The sequence below is a fragment of the Canis lupus genome, chromosome 5 (genome assembly GCF_003254725.2).
Source record: "Canis lupus dingo isolate Sandy chromosome 5, ASM325472v2, whole genome shotgun sequence".
In the NCBI taxonomy this organism is placed as follows: Eukaryota; Metazoa; Chordata; class Mammalia; order Carnivora; family Canidae; genus Canis; species Canis lupus.
This window is the reverse complement of record NC_064247.1, coordinates 9568513-9584946: the sequence shown is the minus strand read 5'-3', so window position 1 is coordinate 9584946 and position 16434 is coordinate 9568513. Positions and strand designations below refer to the sequence as shown.

Sequence of the window (16434 nt, the reverse complement as noted above, 5' to 3'; positions counted from 1 at the left end):
GACTAAAGGGGTGGACGCGCCCTGCAGTGATTCCCCACCCACCCCAGCTCCCGCTCCAAACCACCCCAGCCTCTGCACTCCGCAGCTAAGCCCCGGGACTTGGGAAGACATGCAGGCCCGGGCTTTGAGAGCTAGAGGCACGGTCTTGGTCTTAGCCTAAGGGCGCGGAAAAGAGAGACTGGATTCCTGTTTTGAAGTCAGTCTGAAGGGCAGAGTCCGACAGAGCCTCCCATCCCTCCTCTTGGCTGCTTTGAGAAAGGAGGGAAACTGTGTCCTGCCGCGTCCAGACCCCGACCCCGGACACCGGGCGCGGGGCGGGGACTGCAACTCGCGCGCTGCGCGACTCGTCTCTGGCCCTGCTAGTGGCCATCGGGGTGGGGACGGGAGGGTGGAGGGAGGCGGATTAATCCCTTAATTACGCCGTGATCGGCGTGGCACCTGCTTTCCGTCCGCCCAGCTCCCAGGGGACCCCGGCACTGGGGGGTGGAGAGAAGGACGGGGAAGGAGGAGGGCGCGCGGAGGCACGCACCGTACCCAGGCGCGCCGGCCGGAGAGCGGCACCGTGGCTGGGGCAGCGCGCAGAGGCTGCGGAGGGGCGTCCGGCTCCCGGCCCGCGGGTCCCAGACCCAGGGGCTGGGCCCCGAGCCCCCCGCCCCGGTCCCGGCTGGGTCGCGCCATGCTGCGCTACCTGCTGAAGACACTGCTGCAGATGAACTTGTTCGCGGACTCCCTGGCGGGGGACATCTCCAACTCCAGCGACCTGCTCTTCGGCTTCAACTCCTCGGTGGCGGCGCTCAACCACAGCCTGCTGCCCCCCGGCGACCCCTCTTTCAACGGTAAGACCCTGCCCCGCGGGGACGTCGGATCCGGGGACGGGGTAAGGTGGGAGGGCGGCGTGGAGGGGGAGGCCGAAGCGCTCGCGCCTCGAGATCGGGCCAAGGGGCGCCTCCCTGTGCCTCCTGGGGAGGGCGGGGACCGACCAAGGGATAATCTGGGGCTTCGAGCGCCCGAGGGGGGTTTCGGCGGAAGATCAGCCCAGCCGACCCCGACGGCCACCCCCAGCGAGGAGAACCGGCCGGTGATGGGCGAGCACGGAGCCGAGGGAGGCGGGGCCCCCGGCCCGGGGCGCGGCGGAGGCAACGCGGTCGCCGGCGGGCCCGGGCCAAGCCGCGCCACTCGTGACCCGGCCGGCCTGCAGGTTTTCCTTCGGGACCCCGCGTTTCCCAAGAACTCACTTCGGACTAGAGTGAGGAGGCTAGAGCGTGGGATGCGTTTGCGACAGGGGGCGACAGAAGCGGAGCCCGTTTTAGGGAAACTTAGAAGTTTGCCCCGCAGAGGCGGAGCTCACAGCCGGCCCACGCGGCAGAAGTGCGGCGGCGAGGTCGTTACCGCTAATTACGGTGATTAATAAATGACTGGGACAGCGCGCCCTCCCCCAGCTCCGCAGTCCCTCCCCCGCGCGCGGAGAGGCCCGATCGCGCCCCCTGCCGGCCGCGCCGGGAATCCCGCTCTCCCGGACCCCTCTGCCGTGTCCCCTCTGCTTCCTCCCGTCCCCGTCCCTTAACATCCACCCACTCGATCTAGGGACAGCACGGTCCTGGAAACTCAAAGATGACCAAAAAGGAGACCTCGGCCATGTGCACGTGTGAGGGGTAGTCCAGGTGCTGGGGAGGAGCCCCAGAGCTTCATTAGCATGATCATTAGCTATTCATTAGCTGCTGTCGGAGCATCTCCTGAGACCGGGAATGACAGGGAAGAAATTCCAGGGAAAGGGCGCCTGCAGCTGTGTCTACAGGAATTAGGGGGACCAGAAGGGTGTGGTATGTACGAGGGGGCCGGGACGGAGGAGGTGGCAAACGAGCTGGGTGTCTCCAAATTCCTGGCCCTCCTTTGGGTTCCCAGGAGATTAAGCACAGAGCCCTTCTCACCCACCGCGCAGACACACCTCTGCTCCCCCAGCGCTCAGTTTTCACCACTCACTGTCTCATTTATGCCTGAAAACGTTAAGGAGGTATTAGGGATGGCATTGATGGCCACATTTTGCAACCGAGGAGACAAATTTAGAGAATATGAAAAGTGCTCCAGTGGTCACAAAGGCAACATAAAGCTTAGCAATAATGAATCTATTTCCATCACATCCTAGGGTTATGCAATGGGGGAGAAAGGGATACTGGGGCCTGATAGAATCTGATAAGGTCAGGTGGGCTAGGGAGGAAGAGGCCCTAAGTAATCAGGGAATTACCATATTTATTGAGCCTTCCCCCAAGTGCTTTACATATATTACGGTCTTGCGACAACCCTCACTGCTCCCATATTTAAAACAAACTGAGACTCAGACGAGCTCCATAATTTGCCCAAGTTCGTACAGCCAGGAAGTGTCAGATCTGAGGTTCCCAGCCCAACCTGGTTCCAAGACAATCCCTGAGTTCTCAGTTGCTCTAGCGTCGGCTCTGCCTCAACTGGGACTGGGATGGGATTCAGGAGTGGAGACAGGTGACAAACAGAGATTTCCATTGGTAAGGAAGGAAACTGAGAAAAATCACTCCCCTCCCTAAGTGGGAGGGAAACTGATCCTGTCCCAGCCAGTTAAATAAACTCTCCCCAAGACAATGTCAGCATGGGGCACCCCTTCCAGCTTTGTCTCCATAGGAGCTTCCAAGAGTAGGGATGGGGGAATGAGGCCCAATCCCACACCGAGGCCAGGAGCTAGAGGTCCCGGAGGATTTTGGAACAGATCCAGAGGGGCGCGGGCGGGGAAGGGTAAGGCGGAGAACAGAAGCGGGGTAGTTCTGGTTAGTGCAGGAAGCCAAATTATGCGAGGCAGCAGCGGCGCCTACTGGCCGCCACCGGTTACAGACCCACTTCGGACGAAGTTGGGAGTGTCTGAGCCTAAAGGGCTCCGGGATCCTGGATTCCAAAGCAACTGAAGTAGATGAAGCCGGCAGGAGTCTGTAGGCCAAGTGAGAGGCAGGAACAGAACACTCAGGTGAACGCATCCGATGAAACAAAGGAGAGGAACCCCCTTCCTAGTTAGTGATTCTTAGTCTTTCTCGGCTAAGGCAACCCGTAGAAAATCTGTGGACAGCTCCGCACCTCTTAGAAAAGGAGCATCACTCACATTTCCATTACCATTTTCATTAATTTCTGTGACTTCATGGGTTCTTCCAAGTATGATTGCGGAGTCAGTAAGAGGGCCACCTGGCTGGCTCAGTCCACAGAGCATGAGACTCTTGATCTCTGGGTCGTGAGTTTGAGCCCAATGTTGAGCATAAAGATTATTTAATTTAAAAAATGAGATAAAAAATAAATTAAAAACAACAACAACAACAAAGAAAGGTTGTGTGTCCATTCGTGGACTCCAGGTTGAGAACCTCTCCTGGTCCCACATTCCAGTCGGATCACTCTCACCTTACCTTTCCTAAGAGACTCCGGGCTGGCCCACGCTCTCCATTTTGCTGGCCCAGCACCATGCAGAGGCCAAGGACCACGTGTTGGCTCTGGTGCACCGCTTCAGGCAGCAAGGACAATCTGCAAACCAGCCAGTGTGGGAGATTGAATACCAAGGCCTAGAGGGGTGGTCTACTTGCCCAGACAAGGCCCAGTCACTCTCCACTTAACCTTGGCCAGAGAGAAGGCTGGTGTCTCTAGGCAGCCTAGAAAGCCGGCCTAGGAGCGCACGTCCTGATTCCTCTCTCCGGATCTGTCAATCTGGAGGCATAACCTTTCCAGCCTAAGAAGGGGGAGAGGACGTCTGCTCAGAGAGAGAATGGACCCTACAGAGGGAAAGGGGTCAGGGAGGGCAGGTAGAGTTGTGTTTCTCTCTGGAGCCTCCCCTCTAACCTCCCGAGGTCTAAATGCTCTGTGCCAACCCCCCTACCCTCAGCGTCAAGGGTCGAGCCGGAGGACGCGATGCCGCGCATCGTGGAGCAGCCGCCAGATCTGCTGGTGTCCCGGGGCGAGCCGGCCACGCTGCCCTGCCGCGCCGAGGGCCGGCCCCGGCCCAACATCGAGTGGTACAAGAACGGGGCGCGGGTGGCCACTGCGCGCGAGGACCCGCGCGCGCACCGCCTGCTGCTGCCCAGCGGCGCCCTCTTCTTCCCCCGCATCGTGCACGGGCGCCGCGCGCGCCCCGACGAGGGTGTCTACACTTGCGTGGCGCGCAACTACCTGGGGGCAGCGGCCAGCAGAAATGCCTCGCTGGAAGTGGCGGGTGAGAGTCACGTTGTCCTCTGGTTGGAGGGCACCAGGTAACCCGATCTAGAACCAGCCCCCATCTTCTTTCGGGACGGTGACCTTTGGTGTCTAAGGTCGCAGGAGGAAGCGGGCCTGGTATCTTTGCACCTGGGGAAGACTTTGGGTCTGTGATGATGCACCCCTCCCCAAAAACTTTCCTGGTGTCCTAGCCCAGTTATTCGTTTAGTCTCCTGGTCATTCATTCTCATTCTCTGTGTCTCTGTCTCTGTCCCTGTTCATCCATCTCTCCAGTCCTCCGTGATGATTTCCGGCAGTCTCCTGGAAACGTGGTGGTGGCAGTGGGCGAGCCAGCGGTGATGGAATGCGTTCCCCCCCGTGGCCACCCGGAGCCTTCCGTGTCCTGGAAGAAGGACAGTGCAAGACTCAGAGAGGAGGAGGGAAGGATCACGGTCAGGAGTGGTGCCATAGCTGGGGATCTAACCGGGCCAGGGCCATCATTAGGGGGCGGGGCCATAGGGTAGGGGGTTAGGCATGTCTCAAAGGAGGAAGGAGTGAATCTAAGGGTCTTGGAGGGTCAGGAAATAATGTCTTGGATGTGATAAGGCAGGAGATTTAAGGTCAGTGCATTAGCTCATCAGAGACTGAGAGTCAGCTCTCTAGTGAGGGAAAAGGATGGATAGGATGGAACTGGTATAAAATAGGTGGGGAGCAAGGTGCACTGGGAACTCGTGGCAGGTGGGTTGGGCTGTGGGAACAAAATGTAGACCCGAGTCCCCACCTTGGGCAGATCACTTAAGGATTCTTTATCTGATAAGTGGGTCAACGTCACTAGGCTTCATTGGCTCCCTGGGAGGATCAAATAAATGAATATGCTTTGATGGTTACAACAGACCAAAGTTACCATTATTACCCTGCAGATTCGTGGAGGGAAGCTGATGATGTCACATACACTCAAGAGTGATGCGGGGATGTATGTGTGCGTGGCCTCCAACATGGCAGGAGAACGGGAGAGTGGGGCAGCTGAACTTGTGGTACTGGGTAGGCACAGGGAGCTTGGGGGTTTAGGGGGTGTGCAGCCCGGGTAGTGAGAAGCCATGCAGATCCCCTGATGGTTCACTCACTCCCGCTCCATAGAGCGACCCTCATTCCTGCGTAGACCAGTCAACCAGGTGGTCCTGGCAGATGCCCCCGTGGATTTCCCATGTGAGGTGCAGGGAGATCCCCCACCCCGTCTACGCTGGCGCAAGGAGGATGGGGAACTGCCCACCGGCAGGTGAGAATCCCCTTCCTCCTGCCTGTAAGGAGACCCAACCAGCTCAAGAGCATACCCTGCCCTCTAAAACTGGACGGCAGGGATCCCTGGGTGGCGCAGCGGTTTAGCGCCTGCCTTTGGCCCAGGGCGTGATCCTGGAGACCCGGGATCGAATCCCACGTCGGGCTCCCAGTGCGTGGAGCCTGCTTCTCCCTCTGCCTGTGTCTCTGCCTCTCTCTCTCACTGTGTGCCTATCATAAATAAATAAAATAAAAAAATTAAAAAAATAAAATAAAATAAAACTGGACGGCAGACACCCTCTCACTTGACAACACAGGGAAATCCAGACCCTACCCAGCCTCCATCTCCTTTCACGGGTCTGTGGATACCAGCTTCTGTTGCTGTTGAGGCCTGCCTTGTCTTTATGTGTCCCAATCCTGGTGTCCGTCCTGGGGGAGAGAGAAGGGGTCTGTAGCTGTGGCCAACCCAGCCTGGGGGTGGGGAGTGGAGCAGGTATGAGATCCGGAGTGACCACAGCCTTTGGATCGGCCGCGTGACTGCCGCCGACGAGGGGACCTACACCTGTGTGGCTGAGAACAGCGTGGGCCGCGCCGAAGCATCTGGCTCCCTCAGTGTTCACGGTGAGCTCCCCCCTCCCGGGACTGCCAGACCAGGAATGAGCTGAGGGCATGGAGGGTGGGGTGAAGAGGAGAACGAGGGAGAAAGGACAGAGTGGGAGGTATGGGTGGGTCGCTCGAGGCTTTTAGGAGAGAAAGGAGGAGAAAGCTGAGCAGGCTTGAACAGGAATTGGATATCTGCTCCTCCTTAAGCCAAGCTTGGGCTTCTCTCTCCTGTTCCCTCAGTCTCCCTTCTGAGTGCCCTGACTCCCTGTCCCTTTATCGCCTCCCCCTTCCCAGTCCCACCCCAGCTGGTGACCCAGCCGCAGGACCAGATGGCAGCTCCTGGAGAGAGTGTGGCTTTCCAATGCGAGACCAAAGGAAACCCCCCACCTGCCATCTTCTGGCAGAAGGAGGGAAGTCAGGTAGGTGGCCAACTCCGTGGGCCTTCCCACGAGCTTCCCCTCTGGGTCTTAGCCTCCCTCCTTCTACATTCTGCAGACTTCTCTCCGAGGTCTCGTCTGGGTACCTTTGGTCCTCCCAGAAACTGCTGCAGGTTATTTGGGAGGCTTAAATAAGATAACGAGAGTAAAAGGCCTGGGACATATTGAACACTTGGAAAGGAAATGATGCTAATAGGTTTAGGTGGAAGGAAACAGTCCTGTATGGTAATTCCCTGGAGACTCCTTCTATTTTAGGCAAGACTGTCCTGAAGATGTAGCGAATCCAGACGGACGCCTCCTCTCCCAGACACCCGGGGCTTGGGCTTTAATATGCTGCTCTGCAAAGTGTGTACTGACTGTACCAAAGCGGCTCAGGGTACAGGGAGTTGCTCATCTACTTACAAGGGACTCCCACCAGGGGGAGCGCACTGTCACCCCCTTGGCAAAAAAGTCCTGAATACCCACATGAACAGTAATGAGGTTCCAAGAAGAGTACCTCCTCCTACGGGAAGGGTGGGAATTTCACCACTAGGAAACAGGGTCAGTATAATAAAAATAAGTCTGACTGACCCTACCCCACTGGATAACCAGTTCTCCCACTGCCTCATTCCAAATCCACAGCCACAATTTTCCAATCTTCTCTAGCATCTGGGATTGCTGTATCTCAACTAGATGCTCAAATGAATAAAAATGCTGATGATAGTAGAGGATGAGAGTAGGTATGCATCAGGGGATCGGCCAGGTGCCCTTTACCTGTAACCCAAACCCCTTTCCCCACCTCCTATATATCTATGTAACATAAAACCAGAAAGAAGGGGGGAAATATTAAACCTTTATCACACAATGCATTAAAGGATTTTCATGATTACTCATTTAATCCTCATAACTGTCCCCTAAGAGTCAAATTTGGAGGGATTTGGGCCCAGGAAGGTTAAAGAGCTTGCTCAGAGTTGCCCAACTCATAAGTCACAAAGCTGGGAAGTGTACCCCCAAATCATCTAAGAGAATGTCCACATTTTTGTGAGTAGATCTAACTGGTTTACCCAAGGTCACATAACTGGCAGTTTTGGGGACAGAGTAGGAACTAGAGACTTAGGAATTCTCTGAATTCTGGGGTTGATGGGAACCTTTCTCTCTGCCAAATTCCTGCTCATTCTCTACCTTTGGTTCCTTGCTCTGTCCCCAGGTTCTACTTTTCCCCAGCCAGCCGCTTCAGCCCAAGGGGCGCTTCTCTGTGTCTCCCAGAGGCCAGCTCAACATTACGGATGTGCAGAGCGGGGATGCTGGCTACTACGTGTGTCAGGCCGTTAGTGTGGCCGGGAGCGTCCTGGCTAAGGCCCTGCTGGAGGTAAAAAGAGGTAGGTGCTCATGGAGGTGCCCGGACCCATGGCCTGGAAGGACATAATGGCTTGAAGATATCTGCTTCTCTAGGATTCTATATAAGATGTCTGCAAGGGGAGGGGTGTGTTCCTGAGACATGGCCTTGAAGTTTGGAACTCGGCTACAGAAGCCACTAGTACATGGCTGGTCCCGGGCAGAGACTACAGATGGTTATCAAGGCCCCTCCAGTCTCTGGGGGAGGAGGAATGACGGATCAGAGAAGGAAGACAAGGGGCTGGTTGCCTGGACCCAGGATCCTCTCCTGAGGTGCTGAACTTCTTCCTCTCCCAGCCTCCTCCTTGGATGGGCTGCCTCCTATCATCCTCCAGGGACCAGCCAATCAGACGCTGGCACTTGGCTCCCCTGTGTGGCTGCCATGCAGAGTGACCGGGAACCCTCAACCGAGTGTCCGATGGAAGAAGGATGGGCAGTGGCTGCAGGGGGACGACCTCCAGCTCAACCTAATGGCCAATGGTACGCTGTACATCGCCAGCGTGCAGGTGAGCCTCATCCCTGGGACCTGAGTATCTGAGAGGGGTCATACAGTCCACATGCCCAACTCGTGGACATACCCGCTGGGACTGATTCCGTTTCTACTCTGTTCTCTTAGACCACCTAAAGTGTGCCAGGCCTTCCCCATCCTTCTGAATACCCACCTCCACCCCCTCCCCCTACCTTGCTCTGCTCCCAGTTTGCCAGTCCTCTACCCTCTCCTGCAGGAGATGGACCTGGGTTTCTACAGCTGTGTGGCCAAGAGTTCCATGGGGGAGGCCACATGGAGCAGCTGGCTTAGGAGGCGGGGTGAGTAGGGGTTAGTGAACTACGTCCCCATCTTCACCATCACCACTGTCACAGCTCCATGGCTTCTCCGGGAAGGAGGCAGGTTACATGGGGGCCATCCTTTTCCCGTCCGCCTACTTAAAGATTATCTCCTCGCTGCAGAAGATTGGGGAGTATCACCAGAGCCCCCTACAGAACCCAGTACCCCTCCAGGGCCTCCCTCTCAGCCAGTGGTCACTGAGATCACCAAGAACAGCATTACCCTGACCTGGAAGCCCAACCCGCAGGCGGGGGCCACAGTCACCTCTTATGTGATAGAGGCCTTCAGGTATGGAGAAAGTTTTAAATGCAAACCTGGAAAGTCAAAAGAAGGGAATCTTATGTCCTTAGGGTCTTTGCTGTGGTGGGGAGAGTTTTGTCAATTCCCTCTCCCAAGGTGAGGAGATAGTAGGGGGCCATAGAGAATGGACGAGAGGGAGTAGACAGGTTGGGGGATCCCTGGCTCAGACAACTCTGTCACCCCATGCCTATTGCAGCCAAGCAGCTGGCAACACGTGGCGGACAGTGGCAGATGGTGTGCAGCTGGAGACACACACGGTCAGTGGTCTGCAGCCCAACACCATCTATCTGTTTCTGGTGCGAGCTGTGGGAGCCTGGGGCCTCAGTGAGCCCAGCCCCGTCTCTGAGCCCATCCGCACCCAGGGTGAGTAAGGTCAGAGTCCCTGGCTCATGGATATGACACAAAACACGGCAGAGCACCCCTTCCCCCAAACTATGGCAGCATGGCCCCTCCTTTCTGCTGTTATGGGTCTCTCCTGGTAGCCCAGCCTAGAATAGGTCATGCCTCCCCTCACTGGGAGGACAAGAAAAGAGGGGAGAGAGGGAAATTCAGTCATCTCAGTAAGCCCCCCACTTCTGAGCCTATTACCCACAGATAATGTAGCTTATTAGGACTACAAGGGACCTTGGAAGGTTCATCTTCATGTTAGAGATGAGGAACTGAGGTCTCTAAAGCGTATATATGTAGTTATGCAGGAAGTGGATTCATATTAGCTGGACACCCAGGCCCACCTCTGGAAGCTATTCCCCTGAGCAGCCCCCTGCTGATCCTGGGGTGGGCTCTGGGCTACTAAGTAGTACAGTCTGCGGGGGCAGGGGGTGCAGCGGAGGTAGGATACAAGCACACTTAGCACACTTGTGGTCTAACTCCCTGTCACTGGTGGCCCCTGCTGAGTGGGCTTTTTGGTCCAATAGACAGCAACCCATCCAGGCCAGTGGAGGACCCATGGAGAGGCCAGCGGGGGCTGGCTGAAGTGGCTGTGCATGTGCAGGAGCCCGTAGTCCTTGGGCTCCGGACCTTGCAGGTGTCCTGGACTGTGAGTGGGGCATCGGAACGAGCTTAAGGGCAGGGATGATGATAGGGGCCATAGGGACCTCCAGGAATGGGTACGGGAGAGTGGGAGGTGAGAGGCTGGGGAGGACAGGGAGGGTGGCGGAGGGCCGGGACCTGGAGGTCCCTGTCTCTCCTTCTGGTATGTTTTGTCCTGTCTACTATAGGTAGATGGCCCAGTCCAGCTGGTGCAAGGTTTCCGGGTGTCTTGGAGGGTAGCAGGTCCTGATGGGGGAAGCTGGACAGTACTGGACCTACAGTCCCCAAGCCAGCAAAGTACTGTGCTAAGAGGACTCCCCCCAGGGACCCAAATTCAGATCAAAGTGCAAGCCCAAGGCCAGGAGGGGCTGGGGCCTGAAAGTCCCTTTGTGACCAGGAGCATTCCGGAGGAAGGTAAGGGAAGTGATGCAAGAGCTGATGAGGAAACAACGGGAAAGAGGGAGTGGGGGAGGATAGAAGTTTGCATGGGAAGAGCAAGGGGGGTTGTGGGAGGAAGGGATGCCTGATACCTCAGTTCCTAAGGTGATACCTGGGAGGGGGAAGGTTGGGGCAGGAGGGGTAGCTGGCAATGACTGTCTTTCTCACCATGCTCCACCGGGGGGCCCAGCCCCCAGTGGCCCCCCCCAGGGAGTGACAGTGGCCTTGGGGGGTGAAGGCAACAGCAGTGTCACGGTGTCCTGGGAACCTCCCCTCCCCTCCCAGCAAAATGGGGTGATCAAGGAATACCAGGTACAGGGGTTGAGAAGGGACCGGAGAAGGGACAGAAGGGACGGGAGGAGGGAGGTCCTAGGGGCTAGGGTCAGGGAGGAGGGAACCTAGAACTGGCTTTGGGGCTGGAGACGAGGTTGGGGGAGAGGAGAGACGTTTCAGCGTGTTCCCTCCAGGCTGAATGATGCCTGCCTCAGCCCCCTCTACCGTTCAGAGCCTGGACCCCCTTTCAGCCTCTCTAAGCCCGGGTCTCGGCCTCCCCAGATCTGGTGCCTGGGCAATGAGAGCCGCTTCCACCTCAACCGGTCTGCGGCAGGCTGGGCACGCTCCGCCGTGCTCCGGGGACTGCTGCCCGGCCTTCTCTACCGGACCCGGGTCGCGGCGGCCACCAGCGCCGGCGTGGGCGTGGCCAGCGTCCCGGTGTCGGTGCAGCTGCGTGAGTCCCGAGCTGGGAGAGGGCGGGCCGGGCCGGGGCACCGGGGGTCTGGGCGCGCCTGGTCCCGGGCCCACGGCCCCGGCCCGCTCACCCCTCTGGCCCCCACAGCCTCCCCGCCGGAGTCGGAGCCCGGGCTCGAGGTGCGCCCGGGGCTGGCGGAGCGCCTGGCCAGGGTGCTGCGGGCGCCTGCCTTCCTGGCGGGCAGCGGGGCCGCCTGCGGGGCGCTGCTGCTCGCGCTCTGCGCCGTCCTCTACCGGCGCCGGAGGCAGCGCAAGGAGCTCAGTCACTACACGGGTGAGCGGGGCCGCGGGGGCGCCCTGGGCGCTGGGACCCCGAGAGGAGGGCCGGGGGCGGGGCCTGGAGATCCCGCCCCCCGGGAGGGAGGGGCCCGGGCGCGCGGAGAGCCGGACGGGGGGCGCCCCGCTGGGCCTGGGGGCGGGTCCGAGACGGGTCGGCCCCGCCCCCTCCCCCCCTCCCCCGAGGGACGCGCGGTGGGCATCCTCCGGCAGGGGGCGACGGGCCGGGGGGACTGGCGGGGGGACCTGAGTCAGGGGAGAGGGGCAGAATCGTCCCCTGAGATGCCCCGAGAGGCCAGCGGGCCTTGCAGTGCGTCTCAGTATAGAGGGGGCCCGGCAGGGCAGCCCGGGGGGCTCCGCGGTTTAGCGCCGCCTTCGGTCCAGGGTGTGAGCCTGGAGACCCGAGATCGAGTCCCACGAAGGGGCCCGGCCAGGATCCGGGGCGTTACACGGAGAGGCGGGGTGTGCCTGGGAAGGCTGGGGGGGGGGGGCCTGAAAAGGGGCGACTGGATTTCTTTTACTCTCCGGTAAGGGGCGTGTCTGGAGAGATTCTGAGGTCTCTTGGGTCAGGGGTTCCCCACCTGGACCACGCACAGGAATCATTTGGGGAACTTTTAGAAAAACACTGATGCTTGAGTCCCGCTCCTAGCAACTCTGATGAACTTGGTCCAGGGTACAGGCTGAGGGGTGGAATTGGGCCTGGGGCCAAGAAGGGGCCAAGAATGGGGGTATTTCTGACCCTCTCTCCATTTACCCTCCTCTTCCTCCCATGGATTCCTTTTCGGAAGCCTCCTTTGCCTACACACCGGCAGGTAAGCTATCTCCTCTCCAGTAGGGTTCAGACCCCGAGGACGGGTCCTTCTCTCAGTCTCCCCCTCGTATTCGCAGTGTCCTTCCCACACTCAGAGGGCCTCTCTGGAGCCAGTTCCAGGTAATCCTCTTAATTCATCTGCCGAGGATGACTCCCCTCCATCAAGAGATCATTCTCCTTCCTCCCCAGGCCTCACTGCCCGTCTCCCACCTGCCACCCTCAAATTCCCCATTCCTGTTCTACAACTCCCGAGTAGCCTTATATGCGCTGGCCCGTTCAGGCCCTGGGTCCCCAGCGTTCCGGTGCTTTCCCTCAGGCCACCCATGGGCCTCGGCCCCGCCCCCTACCCTTGGCTGGCCGACTCGTGGCCCCACCCATCTCGAAGCCCCTCAGCCCCGGAGCCCAGGGGGAGCTGCTGCCCCAGCAATCCTGACCCAGACGACAGATATTACAATGGTGAGGAGTTCTAATTCCCTCAGGGGCTCACCTGGCCCCCGCCACCCTTCTCTCCACCTCCTGGGGCAAACGGAAGGGAGCCGAGGATTGCCAGTCTTCCTGAGGTTGGTCAGTCCTTGGGGAGGATATGAGTTGGGGGAGCTTCTCTCATGCCTAACCTTCACCCCGGCTTGGGAAGTAAGGTTTGGGGAGGGGGGAAGAAGCTGGTCCGGTGGGATCTCCTTTGGCCCTCCATCCTCCTGTTGTCCGCTATTTCTCTGTCTCTGCCCTCTGCCCCCTGCCTCCTCCCCTGGCCTCCCTCTTTCTCCTCCTCAGAAGCAGGGATCTCCCTGTACCTGGCTCAGACGGCCCGAGGCACTGCCGCCCCTACAGATGGTCCTGTCTACAGCACCATTGACCCAGCTGGGGAGGAGCTGCAGACCTTCCACGGGGGGTTCCCCCCAAATCCCTCGGGGGACCCAGGCGCCTGGAGCCAATATGCTCCTCCAGAATGGAGCCAGGGGGACAGTGGTAGGACTCTAGTCCCTAACACCCCCATTTTCATTCTGAGCAGAGTATCCCCAAAGAATATCCCCTAGCCTTCTCCTCTGAGACTCAGCCCAACACTTCTGACATTTCTCATCTACCTCTTATCTTGGGATGTCCCCATCCTACCCTTCTCAGGAGCCAGGGGAGGCAAAGTAAAGCTTCTGGGAAAAGCTGTGCAGATGCCCTCTCTCAACTGGCCGGAAGCCCTGCCACCACCTCCCCCTTCCTGTGAACTGAGCTGCCTAGAGGGGCCTGAGGAAGATCTGGAAGGCAGGTAAGGATGTGCCCTGCTGTAGGTGCCCTGAACAGATGGCACCACCCGAGGGTCTCCTGCAGGGGGAGGGCAGAGGTGCTGGGAGAGGAGGGGAAGAGGGCAACAGGAGGCCAAGGGGAAGGTATGGAAGCTACTCACTCATCGCTACCCTCCTTCCTCTTTGTCCCCAGCTCAGAGCCAGAAGAGTGGTGCCCACCAATGTCTGAGAGGAGCCATCTGACAGAGCCCAGCTCCACTGGAGGGTGCTTGGTCCCTCCATCCCAAGGGGAAGCCCCCTCTCCCACATCTTCCTATGGACAGCAGTCCACAGCTACTCTTACCCCCTCACCTCCTGACCCTCCCCAGCCCCCCACTGACATCCCCCATCTCCACCAGATGCCCAGGTAGGGGGGCACATTATTGGCCGTAGGTGCATATCTCTTCTGTGGGGGATTGGATAAATAGATGAATGGACGGATGGATGAATCTGGGGTCCAGAGGTCTCATGGCCGTGTCAGAGTGGAAGTGTGACTTGGGAAGGAACGTGAAGGCTGACAGGGTCTCTCACTCCTTTCAGGCTGTCTCTCCATGGGAGCGGCTCTGCAGGCTTCTTGGGGCATTTCAAAGACATGGCTCTCCTCATACTTCACTAGCTTTGGAGCCTTGTGGGGGACACCCTGTGCCTTATTCATCGATGTGTCTAGCACAGTGCCTGGAACGTAGTGGGCACTTAGAATTCGTTGAGTGAACAAAAGCTGAGGCCTCATGTCATTGCAGGAGGGTGCCCCTGGGGCCAAGTTCCCCTCTCAGTGTATCCCAGCCCACTCTGAGTAGCCATGAAGGGAGGCCTGCTGGCCTGGGTGCTGGCCCCACAGCCTCCCATCACCTCAACCCCAGTCCTGTCCCTAGTACAGCCAGCAGTGCCCCAGGTGAGTCTGTGGAACACTTAACCTGTCCCTACCTCCCCTTACTGCTCTCCCTCCCCACCAAGCTTCATCCTCAAGCCCCTTTCCTGATCCTCTCTCTTACCTGCTCTGCTCCCCATCCCCTAATCCCCTAATGCTACAGGGAGAACCCGGCAGGTGCCTGGGGAGATGACCCCTCCGCTTCAAGGGCCCCGTGCCCGAATCCGGAAGCCCAAGGCTGTTCCCTACCGGCGGGAGCACAGTCCTGGCGGTGAGGGTGCCTTGGGCCTGAGAGTTGGTGACAGTAGAGGGAACAGGCAGGAAGCCAAGGATGAGCTCTGGGGGCTGGAGGAGGGAGCAGATGAACCCAAATCTTGGGCTGTTCAGTCACAGCCTCCCCACCCCTTCAATGCTGGGGAGTAGGAGTGGGAGAAAGATTGGTATCAGGAGAAGTGAGAGACTCTGCTGAAAACAGGTCTCTCCCCAGATTTGCCCCCACCACCCTTGCCGCCACCAGAGGAAGAGACGAGCTGGGCCTTAGGGCTGAGAGCAGCAGGCAGCATGTCCTCCCTGGAACGAGAGCGGGAGCGCAGTGGGGAGAGAATGGTGCAGGCTGGGCTCCTGGGGGCCCAGCGGGGTCCCCACCTGGATGGTAAGGAGGGCCAGGGCAGGCCAGACGGCCACTGCTACACAAGAAGTTGGGAGTGGAGGCCAATAGCATAGTAGAGACCTGAAACTTTCGACCCAGCTCCCCCCCACCATCAGCTGGGTTCATGCATCTGATCAAAACCTCCACCTGTCTCTGTAGTTCTCGTGGGAAGAACCCCCTGACATTCCCAAGTTGTGTAATTTCCCAGGACTGAAGCCCAGATGAGTGGGGCTGGGTGTTCTGACTCTCCTTGCCCGAGGCTCTTTCTGGGTCCCCCATGGGTTTCTGAGCCTGTGTTATGTCAAGGTCCCGTGCTGGCAAGGTCACGGGCATTCTGTCTCTCCTGAGCACCCAGGGTGGCCTGAGCCCCATGCCCGTGATCTCTTCCACCAGAGCTGGGGCTGAGGTCAGGGAGGGCAGACAGTGGCCAGGCAGTGATGTCCTGCTCTCTGCCTGGGCCCCGTGGCCCTTCTCTCTTGGGCTGCAGAAGAGGCCTGGCTCCCTTACAGCCGACCGAGCTTCCTGTCCCGGGGCCAGGGGCCCAACACCTGTTCCACAGCCGGCAGCAACTCTTCGAGAGGCTCTGGCAGCTCTCGAGGCTCCCGGGGACCTGGACGGAGCCGGAGCCGGAGCCGGAGCCAGAGCCAGAGGCCAGGACAGAAATGTGGAGAGGTGCGGGCTAGGGTATGCGAGCAACGAGCAACGGGGAGAAGGCTGGGCAGGCGAGCCGAGGAGTGGGTGCCTGGGAACAGGAAGGGCTTTCTGAGCAGGTGTCCGAAGGAGGGGACCCAGTGAGTGAGGGGGAACAGGTGACACCTGGAGAACAGGTGACAAAGAGTGAAGACAAGGTAATACATAGGGGAGCCTGGGCTCCCCAGAGGAGAGTGAGGTCAGGAGAGAAGAGGCCAGTCCCCACCCGTAGCCTGTTTGCCTTGGCTTCCGGCCTTGCAAACCAGCCTCTTCCTCTCTCTAGGAACCAAGATGACCCTGGATAAGGATACCTGGAATTCCACGGGGAAGGGCTTGGCCAAGAACCTTGGATGGGAGCCCCTCCCCCTGGCAAATGGGGGTGAGCAGAGAGGAGCAGGGGGGAGGGTCTCTTCCCTCCTGCAATGATGCTTAGAAGCCAGAGAGCCAGCTCTTCCCTTTCCATCTCTTTCTACCTGAACCATATTTGTAAAAGAGACAATAAAAGGAGTCTGATGAGAGCCCTGGAGCCCGCTTGTCTGGTTTTGTGCAGGACGCAGTGAAGAAAGGAGCTTCAAGAGAGTGTAGATCAAGGCACACAGAGTAGCTTCCACTTCCTCTTGACCCTCTATTAAAAGCACTAGATGAG

The 16434-nt window shown here is 58.8% G+C and overlaps 1 protein-coding gene across 9 annotated transcripts; it reads left to right on the top strand.

The window, feature by feature from the left end:
- Window positions 1–558: 558 nt before the first annotated feature.
- Window positions 559–16306, top strand: ROBO3 (roundabout guidance receptor 3). 9 transcript variants are annotated; one of them, XM_049109815.1, is made up of 28 exons: window positions 567–836; window positions 3884–4210; window positions 4486–4643; window positions 5112–5232; window positions 5329–5467; window positions 5960–6087; window positions 6364–6488; window positions 7693–7864; window positions 8178–8386; window positions 8606–8687; window positions 8829–8994; window positions 9203–9369; window positions 9921–10042; window positions 10224–10449; window positions 10664–10785; window positions 11029–11200; window positions 11309–11494; window positions 12285–12308; window positions 12385–12427; window positions 12624–12763; window positions 13079–13273; window positions 13427–13565; window positions 13736–13948; window positions 14322–14473; window positions 14613–14720; window positions 14925–15101; window positions 15586–15782; window positions 16072–16306. In XM_049109815.1, the coding sequence occupies exons 1-28, from the start codon at window positions 677–679 to the stop codon at window positions 16081–16083; spliced, it is 4182 nt and encodes a 1393-aa protein (XP_048965772.1). In that variant the 5' UTR covers window positions 567–676; the 3' UTR covers window positions 16084–16306. The 9 variants fall into 9 exon arrangements, 8 of the variants coding, with proteins under 8 accessions (XP_048965773.1, XP_048965768.1, XP_048965767.1 ...); XM_035716434.2 differs by having other exon boundaries at window positions 569–836; window positions 14937–15101; XM_049109816.1 differs by having other exon boundaries at window positions 564–836; window positions 11029–11494; window positions 14454–14473.
- The last annotated feature ends 128 nt before the right edge of the window (window positions 16307–16434 follow it).